General features: G+C 48.1%; 1 protein-coding gene across 7 annotated transcripts in view; it reads right to left on the bottom strand.

The window, feature by feature from the left end:
* The window catches only part of Pnpla6 (patatin like domain 6, lysophospholipase), a 29,574-nt gene that overhangs the window by 8,999 nt on the left and 1,792 nt on the right, over window positions 1-18,783 (bottom strand). For all 7 annotated transcript variants that reach the window (XM_048429045.3, XM_048429039.3, XM_048429040.3 and 4 more), the window contains 20 exons: window positions 18,589-18,671; window positions 18,336-18,433; window positions 15,127-15,267; window positions 14,876-15,035; window positions 14,364-14,444; window positions 14,088-14,216; window positions 13,808-13,888; window positions 13,549-13,714; window positions 13,095-13,178; window positions 12,632-12,741; window positions 12,340-12,507; window positions 12,176-12,253; window positions 4,713-4,918; window positions 3,920-4,051; window positions 3,719-3,842; window positions 3,370-3,483; window positions 3,118-3,193; window positions 966-1,106; window positions 712-775; window positions 9-177 (listed from right to left, as the gene is read on the bottom strand). In XM_048429045.3, the coding sequence (XP_048285002.1) occupies window positions 9-177; window positions 712-775; window positions 966-1,106; window positions 3,118-3,193; window positions 3,370-3,483; window positions 3,719-3,842; window positions 3,920-4,051; window positions 4,713-4,918; window positions 12,176-12,253; window positions 12,340-12,507; window positions 12,632-12,741; window positions 13,095-13,178; window positions 13,549-13,714; window positions 13,808-13,888; window positions 14,088-14,216; window positions 14,364-14,444; window positions 14,876-15,035; window positions 15,127-15,267; window positions 18,336-18,433; window positions 18,589-18,671 (2,405 nt within the window). The remainder of the gene's footprint in view (window positions 1-8; window positions 178-711; window positions 776-965; window positions 1,107-3,117; window positions 3,194-3,369; window positions 3,484-3,718; window positions 3,843-3,919; window positions 4,052-4,712; window positions 4,919-12,175; window positions 12,254-12,339; window positions 12,508-12,631; window positions 12,742-13,094; window positions 13,179-13,548; window positions 13,715-13,807; window positions 13,889-14,087; window positions 14,217-14,363; window positions 14,445-14,875; window positions 15,036-15,126; window positions 15,268-18,335; window positions 18,434-18,588; window positions 18,672-18,783) is intronic.

The following is an 18,783-nucleotide window of genomic DNA, read 5'->3' as shown; positions in this document are numbered from 1 at the left end:
TGCCAGACCTGACCAACGGTGGGTTCCTGGTCACCCAGGCCCACAATGAGGATGCAGTCGGCCTGGCGTAGGCAACGCACGGTCCAGGGAGTCAGTGATGTGTCAGTTTGGTAGAGCACAATGCGATGGGCATCTTCCTGCTGGGCCAGCCACCCAGACAGCCGGAATTCCTGAATGCTGGGATGAGATGAGTGAGTGTCATCTTGGACCTGGTCTGGGGACCCACAGCCTCTCCCAATGTTCCTACTACTCAATCCTACTGCTGGGAAGAGTTAGATAACCCAAGGTCCCAGCAATAAAAATTTATGCCAAAATGGGGGTGGGGGGGTTGTGTCAAAATCGGGACTCAGATGTTACAAGGGCATCCATATGTTTATTTTCACATATTTGATTTGCATTACTTTGCTATGTGACATCATCTACAAAAATGCCAATAACTATGTAATCAAGTTACAAATAATAATAATGATAATAATAAACCACTCATAATTAAGTATGCTTTGAGCCACACTATAGCTATGAGAACTGTATATGGCCCCTGGGTTTCTGGTTGGACACCCCTGCTATGAAGAGAGATTTGCCCACATTGTCTCCCTACTGATGCCACAGATGGGACACCTTGTTCATAAGCCTAGCATTCCAACCCAATCAGAAAGAATCGCCAATATATGCCTTCCACCCTTCCAGCCCCACTTCCCAGACCCCACACACCTATCCAGTGCTGAAGCTCCCAGGCGTGCCCGAATGATGTCGCTGTTAAGGAGGAGCGTGGGACCTAGTGGTAGTTGAGGAATGGAAATCAGGAACCTAGTTCACATTTGGGAGGCCTCTCCTAGAACAGATACTTGTCACCCATTGCTATGGCTTAGGATCTTCTTTCATCCCTCTTACCACCCACTCACCAACCAGGGTACATCACTTCCTAGGGATGACGGGTGTTTACACTGGACAGACTTCCCACTCACCAATAGCTTGCAAGGCATGCTGCAGTTCCAGAGTAAAGGCCATCATGGGCACCTCAGCACACACGGGGAGGATGGCTACAGTGGACAGATTGCTGGCTGGGTTGGTCAGTTCTGAGTGTTGTGGAACACTGAGCCCAGAGCCTGTTGAAACACCAATAGCAAACTGGCTGAGCAACTCTGTTTGAAGCAGTAGATGTCTCCCCCACCACCTTCTATCCCTTTTACCTATCTGCCTTCTCCATCTCCTTTTCTACCCCCCAGCTCCTCTACTTCCTCTTCATCCTCCACCCTCTCTTCTACCCCTCCTACCTTATCTTCCTTCTCCATCTCCTTTCCTTCCTCCCCTCCACCTCCTCTACTTCCTCCTCTATATCCAGTCTTTGTCCCCTATGTCCCTCACTGCTCTCAGCTATGATAACGCCATACTGAGGCCATGGCTGTAGTACCCAACATGCGATTCTATCCTTGGGTGTTTCTTGTTAGGATGTGGCCAGCACCCTTCACTTTTGATCTTAATCTCAGTGAGACTGTTATACAGTTCTGTTGTTGCTGTTATTTTTCTTTCTGAGACAGGGTCTCATGCAGCTGAGAATGACCCAGAAATCTGGCCTCCTGTATCCAACCCCAAGAGCTGGGATAACAGACATGTGCTACTATATCCAGCTACCCATTATGCAATGTTAGAACCATTCAGATTCATTCCATTCTGACTTGGGCTACTGTGTCCCAACATCAAGCTAGACGAGAATCTACTTCTGACTCAGTCACTTCCCAGCTTCTCAGCTAACAGCCTAGATGTAGACGTCCCTCTCAGCTCTCGCCCAGGCCCCGCTTCATACGTCACCTCCTGGTTGGTTCTTCTCTCCCATAGGACAAACTTAATGAGTTCAAATACTTCCCAAGGCCCTTTACTCCTGACCCCATCTTTCCCTCTCAAGTTATTCCTTGCAGTAGTTCAAAAGCAGCAACCCTGACCTGGGGCTATTGGTCAATTGGAGTGTTTGGCTTAGCATGCGCAACACTCTTGAGTTCCAGCCACATCACATAAACCAGATGTGGGAGCATATGTCTGTCATCTAAGCACTCAGGAGGTGGCGGCAAGAGCATCATAAATTCAAGGTCATCCTTGGCTATATAGTGAGTTCAAGCCCAGTCCAGGCAACATGAGACCCTGTCTCAAAACAGAACAAACAAACAAAACAAACAGGAACCCCAAACCACCAAACCTTGTGTGGAACTACCTCTTTCTCACATCTAGCTCTAGGTCAGCTGTCAAGGTTCAGCCCATAGGCCTCAGAAATCCCCCGTCCACCCTTCTTTCTCTCCCGCTTTCTGCCTGCAGCCCTGTTTCCTTCTCAGTACTTACCAGCTGCTGGCATTGGGATCTTTATGTGTGTTTTTTAAATTATGCCTTTCGTACCTACACGACCTTGTCCTTTGTTTCCTGAATGTCAATGTTCACGTAGGGGAAAGGTTAGCAAAAATGTAGACCCTCAGGCCCATTCAGTGGCATGGCTTAAACAGACTGCCCTGTGATCTACTCTGGCTCACAGAAACCACACTCCAGGACATAGAACCACACTTCCTAGCAGGTCAGTTTAACTTCAAAAGCCATTTATCAACGTGCCCTAGTGCCATGGGCCATAGGCTCTCTTGTTATTAAATTCTGATTCTTTCCCAAGATGCTCAGACTGCATTCTGTTGGGACCAGGAACCAACCTCCCTGCTGAAGACACCACTCCAAAGACCTAAGAGATGGCTAGCAGGTTGCCTCAAAGTCTGACTGCCTGAGGTGATTCCCTGGACCCATACAGTGGAAGGTAGAAAACTGATTCCTCTGACCCTCACACATGTTCACACACACACACACACACACACACACGAAAAATAAGTGTAATAAAAGTGTTGCCCTTATTCAAAAAAGAATCTGCCCACTAGCACACTTTAGGCCATTCAACAAGCTGCCTGGAAACAAGGGCTACATATAGATGCATGTGTGATAAAGGCAGCCCCCAATGGGACAACTACAGGTCTCAATCCTGCCTCCAGCAAGATCTACAGTCAAATGTGGTTTCCAATCATGCTGTTTGATAGAACGCTCTGGGCATAGCAGTCTAAATCCTCCACTATGCCCCGAGGCTGGCAAACTCACCTGGAAAGGGTCCTTGCAACTGCTGCAGATTGCCTAGAATTTTCTGGCTCAGCAGATGAATAAGGCGGGTCACAACCTGAGGCAGGGGGTTGGGGGAGGGTGAGAATTGTGTTCAGTGAGACAGAAGGACCCCACCTTAGCTTCCTTCACCTGGGAGGCTAGAAATCCTGTTACCAGGTCTGCACCCTGATTAGGGCAGCCTGGCACAGGGAGGCTCCGCTCCCTGTCCTCCACCTCCCCAACTAGATGTACCTGTGGGTACCGACGTTTGATGTGGCCTAAGGTGCCCTCCGGGAGCTTGGCCAGCTCCGTGTCTCGCACAGCATGCACAGTGGTGGCTCGTGGCTGCCGGGTCAGAGCCTCTACCTGGGATACAAAATAAGAATTCACCACAGGTGATAATGGGGACCTGAAGAGACATACTGAGGTGGAGTCCAGACTCCTCCCCCACCAGGACTCATTGCTTTTGAAGAGCCAGAGAAGCGGCCTGGGTCGGGACTGAAGTTGGGCATGCAGTCTCCACTTCCATCAGATTACCCGGATGATGAGCATGGAGGTGAAGGGCTGGCTATGCCAGGAGAGAGATGGGAGCTGCCCTTACCACACCAATGAGATCCCCGCGGCCATACTCCCCCACTAGCTCCTTCTTGCCGCTGCCTCGTTGGATGACGCTGCGGAGACGCCCATTGAGTACAATGTACGTGCAATCTGAGCGGTCGCCCTGCCTAGGGTGGATGAAGAGTGGAGAGTCAGGGAAGATTGTAGGTAGGGTCTGAACAGTGAGGTGGGATCAGGGTGGTACCTGTAGAGTGCACGGCCGGCCTCCACGGCGGTCCAGTCGATGGCAAAGTCCATCTGGCGCACAAAGGGGGACATCCTCGCAGCCACCGTGTGCGCTGCGCTCAGCACCACACTGGGCTGTGCACGCATGATCCTGCAAGCAAAAAGAAGGGATTGTGGAACCAGGCATTCTTGGAACACGTTAAAAGGAATGAAGAAGGGGCTGGAGAGGTGGCTCAGCCATTAAGAGCATTGCCTGCTCTTCCAAAGGTCCTGAGTTCAATTCCCAGCAACCACATGGTGGCTCACAACCATCTAAAATGACATCTGATGCCCTCTTCTGGCCTGCAGGCAGACACACAGACAGAATATTGTATACATAATAAACAAATAAAATATTTAGAAAAAAAAAAGGAATGAAGAAAATGGGTGTCGACTTGGGAGTGAAACCGGAAGGACTCGAACCTGCCCTAGGTGGTGTTGGAAGGTGCTATCTAGGGGATCTTTCTTTCTTTCTTTTTTTTTTTTAAAGATTTATTTATTAAGCATACAATGTACTGCTGGCAAGGAAGGCACCAGGTCTCATTACATTACAGATGGTTGTGAGCCACCATGCTGGGAATTGAACTCGGGACCTCTGGAAGAGCAGCTAGTGCTCCTACCCTTTGAGCCATCTCTCCAGCCCTCTAGGGGATCTTTCTTGCCCTTCTAGAAATGGGGTAGGAGAGTACTGTCCTGGTCTCTCCCCCTCCCTTGGAAAAAATAATTGGACTGCGGTCATCTGGGTGCCACACCCACCCCAATCCCAGCCTTACTCATAGAAGTCAGATTTGGAGATCCGCAGGAAGGTACAATCTCTCTGGGCACGTAGTGTGAAGATGAGAGGTTCCCCAGTGAGCACAGCCAGCTGCCCTACCAGCTCTCCTGGCTGTGCCACAAACAGGCACACTTCCTCAGCCTTGTCAATCATGCGTTGATACACGTGCAGGCAGCCCCAGAGCACAAAGTGCAGGCTCACATCCTGTTAGGACAGAGGTTGGGCCGTGATGTGAGCTGACCGCAGCACCTCTCCCCTAAACTCAGGTAGTGCACCTCACAGGAAAGCTTGGGTTAAGAAGAAAGGACGGGACTAGCACACAGGAAGCCCTGGCTTCATTCCCAGTGCCATATACACAGACATGGTGGTGCACACCTACAGTCCCCGCACTAGGGAAGCAGAGGCAGAAGTGTGTCAGGAGGAAGGAGGGTTCAAGGTCACCCTTGACTACAGAGCAAGTCTGGGACCACCCTGGACTGAGATCCTGTCTCAATAACACAAGTAAAAGAAAAAAAAAGAGAAAAAAGCAAGCAAGCCAAGCGTAGTGTCTCACCTACAATTCTAGCTAGGGCTGTTACACAGAGAAACCCTGTCTCAAAACACACACACACACACACACATACACACACACACACACACACACACACACACACACACACACAAATCACAAATATTCACTGGGCTGGAGAGATGGCTCAGTGGTTAAAAGCACTGCCTGCTCTCCCAAAGGTCCTGAGTTCAATTCCCAGCAACCACATTGTGGCTCACAACCATCTATAATAAGATCTGGTGCCCTCTTCTGGGATATATGTAGGCAGAACACTATATATAACAAATAAAAAAAGATTTTTTTAAAAAGACCTTTTAAAAAACAGGCAAACTATATGTTTTATGAACTACTATTCAAAAATGGGACCCTCTTGAAAAGATCCTCTTTGGAGTATTTGTACTGGCTCAGAGGAAAGACACTCGCTCCCAAACTCAACATCTAAGTTCAATCCCTGGGCCCCACATATGGAAGGAGAGAATTGACTTTGAAAGGCTGTCCTCTGATGAATACATGTATGTTGTGGCATGCATGCCCACATATATACCCACATACAAAAAAAAAAAAGAGGATTAAAGAACTTTAAAGCAACAGGCCCCCTTTGCACCCGTGTAACTATTCCATTTGCTCCCCAACTGCTTTTGTTTCCTCCACAGAGCATGTTCCTGTCCAAGGTATTTTAAAGCATTTGTCTTTTTTCACACCCCACCCCCCCAACACACAAGTGCTAGGCATCAAACAGGTCTTCATCCAGGTGTGGTGCTGAAGTCAGCACTCAGGAGGCACAGGCAAAGGGGGCTGTACAGTGAATTCCAGGCTAGTCTGGGCTACTTGAGACCTCAGAGGAAAAAAAAAAAAAAGCACACAGGCAGACAAGACATCTCAGCTGTAAATGTACTTGTTGCCAAGCCTGACAACTTGAGTTCAGTTCCAGGTCTCGTATGGTGTAGGAAAGAACGGGCTCTCCCAAGCTGTCCTCTGGCCTCCACATGTGCACCTTTCATGTACACACGTGCATGCACGCACACACACACATACAAACACACATAAATAAATAAATAAATGTAAAAAAAGAAAAAGATGTTCCTGGCCATTCAAAAGCTAGGTGGTGACACCCTAGGCCCTTTGCACAACTTGCTCTCTATCTAGACTGGCCTTTCCTCCACACAACTCATTGCTCCACCCTTCCTCCTTTGCTGATGATCATGTCCTTAGAGGCACTGCCCTGTTTAAGCCAGTCTTTGTAGTGTCAAGAATGTGACCTTTGTTGCTCTAACCCTCTGAGTTTACAAGGATTTATATGCTCCTCTGATGACGTCAGTCAGAACTGCTGACTCACCAAAGGCATACAGATTTTTTTTTCCACCTGTCTAGCAAGCAGGACAGGTCCTGGACATAGCAAAGGCTCAGTAAATGGATGTCTCTCTCTTTTGTGGTTAGCCTGACCAGCTAGACACATCCTACCCCACCCCTTTAGAAAAGAGGAATTGAAACCACCTAGAGATGGGAAGATCTTTCTCTGTCCAACACACCAACCTGTCTGATGCCATGCATATGTGCTAGGACCTTCTAAGACAATTTCCAGATAGTGTTTGGATTACATACAGGCATTATTAAAATCATGCTATTGCTTGTTACTAGATTAGGAGTGTGTGTGTATACACAGGTATATGTGTGCATATGAAAGCCAGAGGGGCAGGTTCAGTTGTTGTTCTGATGTGTATGCTGTGAATGTGTTTTGTTACCATTGGTTAATAAAGAATCTGCTTTGGGCCTATGGCAGGGCAGAACAGAGCAAGGCGGGAATTCCAAGCAGAGATAGAGGAGAAAATAAGGTGGAGTCATGGAGACACCATATAGCTGCCAAAGGAGACAGTCGCCCTAAAACCTTACTGGTAAACCACAAGCCTCATGATAAAATATTAAATAGTAGGAATGGGATTAATTTAAGGTGTAAGAGTTAGTTAACAAGAAGCCTAAGCTATTGGCCAAGCAGTGTTGTAATTAATATAGTTTCTGTGTGATTATATAGGGTCTGGGCAGCCGGGAATGAACAAGCAGGTTCATACTACAGAATGGCACCCAATGTTTTGGGTCTGGGCGTCCAGGAATGAACAAGCAATCTCTTACTATATTGTTCCTCAGGTGCTGTCCATCTTTCTGCTGTGATTTGAGTGCTGGAATTAAAGGCGTGCGCTACCACCGCCCAGTGGCTCAGTTGTTTTTTAAGACAAGGTTTAACCTTGGGACCCAGTGCTTGCTCAGCTTAGACTGGGTGGCCAGCAAGTCCCAGGTCTCCTCCTGTCTTGGCCTTACCTCTGCAAAGGTTACAAACTAACAATATCCTGTTCTTTTCATGTGGGTGCTGGGGATTTGACCTCTGGATTTTAGGCTTGCATAGCAAGTACTTCTACCAACTGAGCTGTCATGATTGCCAGCTCTAGATTAGGAACTTCTTTTTTGGCCAGTTTTCCCAGACAGGGTTTCTCTGTCTCTGTGTAGCCCTGGCTATCCTAGAACTTGCTCTGTAGACCAGGCTAGCCTCACCAAGACCCACCTGCCTCTGCCTGCAAGTGCTGGGATTAAAGGAGCTCCCCACCAACAGTGAGAAGATTAGGAACATTTTAGTGCAGGAATTCTCAGGGCCATGAGCAAGCTACTGAATTCACTCAGAATTCCCAAGAAAGGATAAAAGAGAATTTCTCAAAATGTGTTTCACCAGATCCTTTCTTATAATATGGGCTGAGTATCCCTTATTCATAGTGCTTGGGACTAGAAGTGTTTGGTTTTTTGGAATTCTACCACCTGGATTTTGGAATATTTGCAGGAGTAAAATGAGGTATCTTAAAAATGAAAAAAAAAACCCACAATAACAAAATGATACAGGTCTAAACAGGTGTCACTTTTGTCTCATATACATTTTACATGCACAACCAAAGTCCAATTCTTTTTAGGTTCTTTTTTTTTTATTTTTTTCAATTTTTTTTGAGACAGGGTTTCTGTGTAGCTTTGAAGCCTGTCCTGAAACTCACTCTGTAGACCAGGCTGGCCTCGAGCTCACAGAGATCTGCCTGTCTCTGTCTCCCCAGTGCTGGGATTAAAGGTGTGCGACCAGCTAGTTTAGTTTTTTTTAAGACATGGTTTTACATAGTCTAAGCTGGCCTCAAACTTGCTGTGTAGTTGAGGAGGGCCTTGGACTCTCCCAGTTCTCCTACCTCTACCTCCCCAGTGCTGGGATTACAAATACCACGACACTACACGCTGCATTCTAATGTGGGATCTGGGGATCACACACATGTCCTTGTGCTTACAGAGCATACACCGTACCAGCTAAGCCACCCTTCCACACCCGAGAGGTAATTTCATACGCTATTTTTACTGCTTCTTATTTGACTGTAAGCTGTCCCAGGTCAATACTTATATATGCTGGGCTGGAGAGATGGCTCAGAAATTAAGAGCCCAGACTGCTCTTCCAGAGGACCTGAGTTCAATTCCCAGCAACAACATGGTGGCTCACAACCATCTGTAGTAAGATCTGTTGCCTTCTTCTGGAATGTAGGCATAGATGCCAGCAGCAATACATTGTATGCATAATAAATAAATTTTATTTAAAAAAATACTTATATATGCTGACAAAGCTTTTAGATTTGGGAGCACTATGGATTTGAAATTTTCCATGATAGATACTAACTATGCCTTAGAGACGGTGCAGAAAACTCACTTGGGAAGATGCTTGGTACAGCAGGGCTTTTCAGTGTTGACACTATTGATACTTTAGTCTAGATGACTCCCTGCACTGCCTGGGGATTCTAGTATCCTGGTCTAGGGGGTATACACACACTTCCCAAGTCATAACAATCAAAAATGTGACAGTTGGGTGGGTGGGGGCCACTAGCAAGATGGCTCAGTGGCTAAGAATGCATATTGCTATCGTAGAGGGCTCATGTTTGCTTCCCAGTGTACTACTACAACTGCCCATAACTCCAACTCCAAGGGATCTGATGCCTCTGGACTTCACAGGCACCTGTACTCACATGCAAATACCAACATATATAATTTTAAAAAGTAAAAAAAAAAAAAAGACACAGGGTGTGGTGTGGTTTGAAAGAAAACGGACCCCAAAGGGAGTGGCACTATTGGGAGATATGGTCTTGCTGGAGTAGGTGTGGCTTTGTTGGAGGAAGTATGTCACTGTAGGGATGGGCTATGGGGTCTCCTATGCTTAAGTTATGCCCAGTAAGACAGTTCACTTCCTGATGCCTGTGGGTCAAGATGCAGAACTCTCAGCTCCTTCTCCATCACCATGTCTGCCTGCATGCTGCCATAATGATAATGGACCAAACCTGTGAAGCTATAAGCCACCGTTTCCTTTCTAAGAGTTGCTGTGGTCATGGTGTCTCTTCACAGCAATAGAAATCCTACATAGTGGGACAGGTAGATCATGCTGGCCTCACACTCGTAGAAATCCACCTGCTTTTGCCTCCCAAGTGCTGAACTAAAGGTGTGTGCCACTAACACCCAGTTAAAATCAATATACCTATTTTTAAAATGCTGGAGTGGGGGAGGGGTGGCTTAGTGGTAGAGCACTTGCCTAGCATATGCAAAGACCCTGAGTTACATATCCATCACACACACACACACACACACACACACACACACACACACATACACACACTTTTCTTTTCTTCTTCTTTTGGTTTTTTGTTTGTTTGTTTGTTTGTTTTGTTTTCTTGAGATAGGGTTTCTGTATGGACAGTCCTGGCTGTCCTAGAACTTGCTTTGTAGACCAGGCTGGCTTCGAACTCACTGAAATCTGCCTGCCTCTGCCTCCCAAGTGCTAGGATTAAAGGCGTATGCCACCACCACCTGGCCCCCACACACTTAACTTTTTTTTTTTTAATAAGCACTGGTTGGGGGGTGGGGAGGGTTGTGTGACTGAACTTCCTCAACTCATCCACCTGGGGCCACATTAGATTGACATCAGCCTCATCTGACTTCCTCTTCTGAAAGGAGCCTGCACCTGCTATGAAGGGGATAGCAGAACATCCCCTATCACATGACAGAACACTCCACCTGAACCCCCACCTCCATTCCAGGTTCTCAGTGCCTCTATCGCATAGCTGGCTTGAGAGACGCGCTGAGCTACAAGCCTCTGCAAAGCTTTTCCTGGGCCATGGCCTTTGGATTGATGCAAGGAGCTGATGGGTTCTGCTTATTATCTCCACGCCCATGGACTGAGGAAGCTGAGGACTTTCTAGGGTCTTTGCCTAGAGTTACACAAGGAATTGAAGACAAAGTGTATTTCAACTCAGGAATTGGGAACTGGCTCAGCTGTTAAAATACTTGCTGCTAAAGTGTGACAGTTCAGATCCCCAGAATCTACATAAATGTTAGGTTATGGTATGGCAGACCACCTATAATTCCAGTCTCAGGAGGAGGCTGGATCCCCAGCACAAGCTAGCCAGAGACTCAGTGTATTGGTAAACTCTAGATTGAGATGAAAGATGTTGATGGAAGATAATTCCTGACGTCAACCATGAACCTGTAAATTCATGTATCCATGTGTACATGCATGTATTCATACATGCATCCACACAAATGAAAAAAGTATGCACATGTTTATAGACACAAACAAACAAACACAAAAGGAAAGTAGATTTCAAGTCTCAACCATTCACCCTAGATTCTCATCTCCACATCTGAATATAAGATCCTAGTCTCACAGCTTCTTCCCTTGGTGGGCCTCAGACTCCCCACACAGAGGACAGAGGGAAGGGGAGATGCTGTCAATCAGGAGGGTCTAAAATGGCGCCCCAGGCTTGCACAGAAGCCACTCCACAAGCATGTGAATGGATGGAGGTAACAGACGCAATGCAGACAGAGTTGGGGTGTTGCTCAGTGGCAAAGCACTTGCCTAGCATTGTAAAGTGCTGGGCTCCATCCCCAGTGCCAAAATGACTATAAGTAGTAGTAATAATTATGAAGAAGAATGAAAGACCAACCTAACTCCATGCCAACTACCACAACCACAGCAGACACAATTGATGACTGAACTCTTCCTCTGCATCCTTTTCAACACGGGTGAGAATATATAGTCTCTGGATCAATTTTACACACATACAAACACATACACAACTAATTTCTATTTTTATATAAATATACATATACATATACATATATATTTCTTGGTTTTTAGAGACCAGGTCTTATGTAGCTCAGACTAAGTTTGGACTCATTACATAGTTGAGGACGACCCTGAACTTCTGATTCTCCTGCCTCTACCTCCCAGAGTAGCAGAATGACAAGCATGTCTGTTTACACCAGTATATGTCGTGCTGGGGTGAAACCCAAACTTCATGCATGCTATGAGAACACTCTACCAATGTGAGTCCTATCCCCAGCCCTATTCCTGCCTATTTCTTGAGCACCTATCCTATCAGGAAGGCATCAAGGCTGGAAGGAGGCCAGAACATGGAGGTATATCACAGAATCAAGGAGGCCACAAGAGGAGAGAGCTAGAGGTTGGGAATTCCAGGAGGAAAAGTTCAGAGACTAAGGGTGAAGGTTTGGTAGATCAATGGGACTTGAGGTGAAAGTAGAGGGTGAAGACCATACAACCCAAGGACAGGTCATACATGATGACACACACCTTAAATCTCAGCAGTCAGGGGACAGAGGTAGATCTCTGTGAGTTTGAGGCTAGTCTGGTCTCCACAGAGATCCAGGACAGCCACGGCTACACAGTGAGATACGGTCTCAGAACAGCACAACACAACCTCCCAGCATAAGAGGCTAAAAACTTCAGGTATAAGAAGTTGACTCCCAGAGAAGAAGAGCAGCAATCACTACTTAAAGGTCAGGGATCAGAGGTCAGAGGAAGAGAGCTAGTACCACAGGTCAAAAGTTAGTCTTACCTGGTCCCCCTGGCGGGCTATGATGGTGCCAGCTTTGGCATGATGGAGCAAGACTCTGCTGTTCAGTAGAGAGGGGTCCTGGGAAGGGAGGGGAGTTGAGATGGACCCAGCCAGGCCTTTAACCTGCCTCCTTCCTCCCTTGCCTCCCTCCGCCGTCTGCCCACCTCAATCCGCATTAGCTTGGCTAGCTCTCTCTTCGCAGCCTCAAAGATGCTGCTTGTCTGGCGGCCCTGGTAGGGCCCGAAGGGACAGCCACCTGTGGCTGACTCATCTTCACAATAGCTGTATTCACAGGCACCTGCTGGCTGCTCCCGGAGCTCCTGAGTGGGGGTCTGTGTGAGGCAGGGGTGTGTGACTTCCTGTGGACCTCCCAATTGACCTTTTCAAGTGACTCACCAAGACCAGAGGTCTGAAAAGGGGGGGGGTGGTGAGATGAGAGAAAAGAGAGGGCCTCACCCTAGCAGATGCTGTCTGAGGTCCTCCAGATGCCTCTTCTTGAAGGGAAACAGATATCCGGCCACGCTCATAGGCCATGTCAAAGTCAGAACGAGGGCCGCCTTGTAAGCCTGTGCATGGTGGAGAGGCAATAAATCCAATAAAGATGGAGCTGGGGTGGAATTCAATGATGAAGTATTTGCCTACAATGTGTAAGGTCCTGGGTTCCACCCCCAGGCCCAAAGTAAATAAGTAAACAAATAAGTTAGTGCCCACAGCTATCTTAATTTCACACTAACCCTGCAACCATGACAGACATGACTAATTGATGACCAAAGCAAGGAAATAGGATCTATATGCCCATTTTGTAGGTAAGAAAACAAAATCAGGACTGACAAGCGACATGTCCTGGATTCAAATCCAGACCCCTGATAGTCCTTTCCATAACACTCACCCCTTACCTCCCACTACAAGGGCTCCAAACCTGAGATGTCTACTGGCATGGAGATGCAGCGGCTCAGCAGAGGGGCTGAGGGGGCTTCTAGAGATGTGGGCTTCACCGGATCCCCTGGGGAGAAAAATGCTCAATATCCTGCACTCAGGCCCACAGCCCTCAAGCTAGGACTAGGGCGTGAGAAACAGAAGGGGCCTGGGGCAGGATCGATTTAAACCTATAAAACTAGGCTCGGTGAGTAAGGGCTTGGGCCACCAAGATTCTGGTCCCTGGACTCACATGGTAGAAAGAGAGCACTAACTCCTGCAAGTTGTCCTCTGACCTCCACTGCTTGCAAAGGCGTGTGGTAACCCCTCCCCCCAAATAAACACATGTAAAAAACAGAGCACACAAAGCTGAGGGACTGGAGAGCACAGAGGCAGAGACAGGGCTGAACGGGCTCAAGTCCCTAGCTGCAAAGAGAAGGAAGGAGTCGCTCAGGTACCTGCGGGTCCAGGCAGTGGGGCTCCGGTGGGGTCAGGGGGGCGTCCAGAGGTCTCCTTCGAGGCTTCCTCGGCACCCGAGGTGCTGACTCCCCGTTTAGAACCACGAACAGGGCTGGTGCGGGTTGGGAGGCCAGGGCTGGGGAACAGGCGTAGGGGCTGGATCTCCTAAAGTAGGGGAGTAGAGAATAATTTATGTCTAAGTGCCCCCCGACCCCCGCATTGTGTCCCCATACCCTCTTGTGCTTGTATCCAACTCACGTGGCTGAAGAGTTCATTTGTCAGACCCAGGTAATTGTGAAGCGCCAGGAAGGTCACTCTCTGCAGCCTCACCATGATGATCTGCAGGGTTGGGGGCAGGACCAGAAGAGAGGAGCGATCAGGATCAGCAGCCAGCATCAGCAGCCTCCATGGAGGACTGCTGCTCAGGAGTGATAAGCAATACTGCCTATCCAACGCCGCACGGATGTCTGGGATAGGTGGGGCGGGCACAAGGGTGGGGTGCTCTTCCGCCCACGGAGGAGGTGAAGGGCCAGCTGACCTGCACCACTCGCACCAAGCTCTCGGGGTACTTGGTGAAGACAGCCGAGAAGGCTTCTACTGGAAGTCTCAGTACCGTAGAGTCCCGGGCAGCCCTAGCCGACACAGTCCGCTGGGGATGCTGGTGACCCTGGGAGATGGGTGGGAAGAAGAGGCAAGATCTGTGAGACCACTCACTGCTCCTTGCAGCCTTCCTGGTGCAGGTGACCACTAGCAGCATCAGAGCTGGTGAAATGGGGCCTCCCACCTCTCTACCCAGCAGGGAACCATCACTCACAGTGATGACGTCAAGGATGCTCAGAAGGCTGTTGACGCTGTCTCCAGGGACCACTTCCTTCACCACACACTCCTTCCCGTCCTGAGACACAGGGGCCACTAATCAGTGCCAGCCTCCTAGTGGCTGGCACTGGACCTCAGCTGCGACTCACCCTAGTAATAACCAACCTCCTAACCAGTTGCTGTTTTCTGCCCCTCACTCTTTGCCCATTTGTGTGGACCTCCCCAAATGGTCACTTGGTCCTCTGACAATTTTTATAGCCCTAGAATTAGAACCCAGAGACCCTGTACATACCGGGCAAGCGCTCACCAGCGAGCACTTCCCTGGGGGATTCTAGGTAGGCATTCTACCATACCTGTTGTCCCTCACTGGGCAAAGGTTCTACCACTGAGCTCTACACGAAGTCATCATTAACCTGACTTCTGACCACACGACTCCAAAAGTAGTGTCTAAGTCCAGGAGAGATGTGCAGTGCCCGCCCTCCCACGGTGGCTCCGAAGAGGTTCACTCACAGGCCCTGGCAGACAGAGCTCCAGTAGTCCATCTTGAACTACGTAGATGCTGGCATCTGGCTGACCAGGCCGGAAGACGTAGTCGCCCTGGCCAAGACGCTGGAAAACCATGTGCCGGCAGAGCTCCAGGAAGAGTGGCTTCTCAAAGTGACCCAGCACCCTGTAGAACGGGCAGTGAGAGAGGGACGGAGGGGGTCAAAGCAGCCCAAGGCTGTGCAGGAACCTTGAAACATCCAGACCCTGACGCTTACCGAACATTCTTGAGCATGTAGAGCACCTCAGAGGGTAGGTGGGAATTGGCCAGGTCGCCTTCTGTGAGGTCAGCCTCCAGCACTGAAGGTGGGGGCTCCTTCCGCTGTAGGGTGGGAGTCTCCTTCTGGATACGCAAGATCCTGATGGGAGGAGAGGTTAGATCAGTGGTTCTCAACCGAACACTACAACCTTTTAATACAGTTCCTCATGTTGTGGCAACCCCAACGATAAAATTATTTTCATTGCTACTTCACAACTGTAATTCTGCTACTGTTATGAATTATAATGTAATATCTGTGCTTTCTGATGGTCTTAGGCGACCCCTGTGAAAGAGTCATTTGACACCCCCCCGCCACAAAGGGGTCTCGAGCAACAGTTTGAGAACTGCTGGGTTAGAGGAATGACAGAAAACTCAGGCACCCATTTACCCCTTTCCTCTGGTTTATACAGAGCAAATTCCGGCCCATTATCTAGATCAGGCCCTTTACTTACTTTTATCATTAAAGTTTTATTAGCACACTGCAGTGATAATTCACTCATGTATTACTTATTACCTCTCATTTCAAAGGGAGAGCTGAATAGCCAGCACAGAGACTGTATATGTATGCCCCACAAAGCCTAAAATGTTTACTATAAGACCTTTTACAGAGAAAATTCAGGGACTTGCTTCCCCAGTCACAGGGCTCCAGAATGGATCCTCTAGCTTCTCAGGGGTTTATTTTATTCACTCACAATTTCACACATCTATCTAAAGAACTTTAATCATACCCTCCATCATCTTCTCCAGCCCTCTCCTCTTTTTGCCAACCTCCTTCTTTTGGGGGAAGTTCCCTTCCTACTTTTGTGGGATGTCTTGTTTATTTTTGTGGGCCTCTGCATTTAACTAGGGGTACCTGCAGGAGCATGGGTTGGAGGTTATTGACTTGAGCAAGGGCAACTTCCCGGTGGCTACACCATTGAGGACTATGGCTCAAAGCATCACTGATAGTCCATACGTCCTCAGGAAGTGGTGGAGCCTCATGAACCCCGCCCCCTGGACTCTGTAGCGGCCATGACCAACTCAGATAGCAATCTGAGATTCAGGCTGTAGGCAGAAAGAGCACTGGTACTTGTCACAGGAGACCTGAAAGTCATTCCAGCTCACAGAGTCCTGAGCGAGTCTCCGACATGAGCGAGCTCTGAAGACGACCCCAGATACAGACTTCTGTTCTCTGGAAAGACCTTTCTGGGTTTTTGTTTTGTTTTGTTTTCAGGAAGCAGGGGGCCAGGGCAATGGCTCAGTGGAGAGCATCTGTCGTACAAGCACGAGGACTTGAGTTTAATCCCCCACAGCCATGTGCTTTACCAACACGAGCCATCTTCCCAACTTGATCAAAACAAACTAGAAACAAATAATCCTTTTACCAAAATCTTAGAAAGCTCTGCAACATCATGGTTTGCCACAGAGTCAAGGATGGCCCCTGGAGCTAAACAATACAGCCTTGAGAAAGACCGTCAGGTAGACCTCCTGCTGCAAGAAGATCCCAGAACCATTTCTTAATTTACAGAGATTCCTGTAAGAGCCTTCTCAAAGACACCAACAAACACCTGAGTCAACCTTCCTGTTTCTTTTCCTTTCTCTTCCTTCCTTCATCCCCCTCTCCCTTTCTTCCTTCCTTTTTTCTTTCTGGCTTTCTGAGGCAGAGTTTCTCTGTGTAACAGCCCTAGCTGTCCCGGAATTCACTCTATAGACCAGGCTGGCCTCAAACTTACAGATAGCTGCTTGCCTCTGCCTCCCAAGTGCTGGGATTAAAGGTGTGCGCCCCCATCATTCAGCTTCTTCCTAACGCAAAGGAATTATTTTCCTAAAATTTTTAACTTAAATTTGCATATTTATTTGTGTATGTATAGGTCAGAGGTTGACTTGCAAGAGTCAGTTCTCTCCTTCCCCCATGTGGGTTCCAGGAATGGAGCTCATGTCTTCCGACTCAGCAGCAAATGCCTTTACCCCCTGTGCTATCTTACTGGCCAACAAAGGAATTCTTAAAGATGGCAAACATGATGGGCACAGGCCTGTCAAGGCCTGCCTGGGCTACAGAGAAAATTCAAGACCTACCTGGATAACTTAGCAAGACCTGGTCTCAATAAAAAAGTATAGCGCTCACTGGTAAAACTGCTTAACTAGTGTGGCCAGGTCTCTGAGTTTGATACTATGTACAAAAATTTGATACTGTGCACCAAAATAGGGCCAACAAGACGGCTCGTGGGTAAAGGTATTACTGCCAAGTCTTATAACCTGAGTTTAATCCCGGGGATTCACATGGTGGAAAGACAACCAGTTGCCATGCACATGCTATTCCATGTGCACCTCAATACATAAACACATATGCAATAAATAAACAAGTCTTAAGTAAAGTAGGGGCCAGGGATATAGCTCAGTAGCAGAATGCTTCCTGCAAAAATAAATAAAAATGAATGCTTGCTGTAAAAATAAACGAATAAATGAATCAATGAATGAATGAACAGGGGTGTGGCTCAGTTGGTAGAGTGCTTGCCTGGCACGCACAAGGTGTTGAGTTTAGTCCCCTGGACCATATAGACTAGGCATGGTGACATATACCTATATATACCTATAATCCCAACACAAAGGAGAACCTGGAGTCAGTATTAGTCTTGACTATATAGAAAGTTCCAGGCCAGCCTGGGCTAAATGAGGCCTTGTCTCAAAAACCAAAACAAACCCAAGCAAACAACATCATACACACAAACACATGAGAGCTCCCAGGGAAAAAGAACTACCCAGGTGAACAACACAGACAACTCAAGAGAAATGCTCTCCTGTATGGAAAGAGTGAGGCCCTTGGAGAAGAGAATCCTGAAACAGCCCCTCTAGTTAGCCACACAAACACTGAGAAAACTGCAGTACGCCGCCTTGAATAAACTCTCCCATATGGCAAAACACCAGGTGTAGATACCTAAATACATGGTAGATAGCCTTTGGGACAGGGGAACATTATCGAGATAAGTCTTAAGCCACAGGCATGTCTACGCCGCAAGCATCGTGTCCGGGAAAGCAGAGCTCTGAGTTAGCCCCTGCCAAGTGAAAGCCTTGAGATGGCCCTCTGATGTGGAACCTCCCAAGACAGTCCGTAAGTTTAAATAACTCTGAGGTACAGGTGTGGGTTGACCCCTGTCCACCACTTGGTATTATACCCAGTGTCAGCCTTACTTCTTGGCAATGTTAAGCATCTTCAGTTTCTTCTTCATGCGGGGCCGGGAAGTGGTGGAGACTGATGTGTCCACCAGGGAAGAAGTGGATTGTGATACCTGGGAGAATTAAGAATATGAGGTCAATTAGAGAAAGAGGAAGGGCAGTTCCAAGGGAACTTAAATAAGGGCAGAGGAGTCCCCTAATAAGTGTAAATAGGAAAAGGGCCGGGTTCCTATGGTCAGCCAGGCCAGCAGGAGGTCCTGGAACTCACCTTCCGCATGATCTTCCGACCATAGAAAAGCACTTTGTCCCGCTTCCGGAACCGATACCGGGGGCCCTCCGGAGCTGGAGTTTCTGGAGATAGGTGGGAGAGAAGGGAGGGTGCTTTGAGCTCCACGTAGGCTCCAGCAAATTCCCCACCCCTGCCGCTTGGGCTCTCCGGGTATTGAAGCTCCCCTTCCATCCC

This window comes from Myodes glareolus, chromosome 2, assembly GCF_982192425.1.
Source record: "Myodes glareolus chromosome 2, mMyoGla1.1, whole genome shotgun sequence".
In the NCBI taxonomy this organism is placed as follows: domain Eukaryota; kingdom Metazoa; phylum Chordata; class Mammalia; order Rodentia; family Cricetidae; genus Myodes; species Myodes glareolus.
The sequence above is the reverse complement of the archived record's forward strand: the minus strand, read 5'-3'. Positions and strand labels throughout refer to the sequence as shown.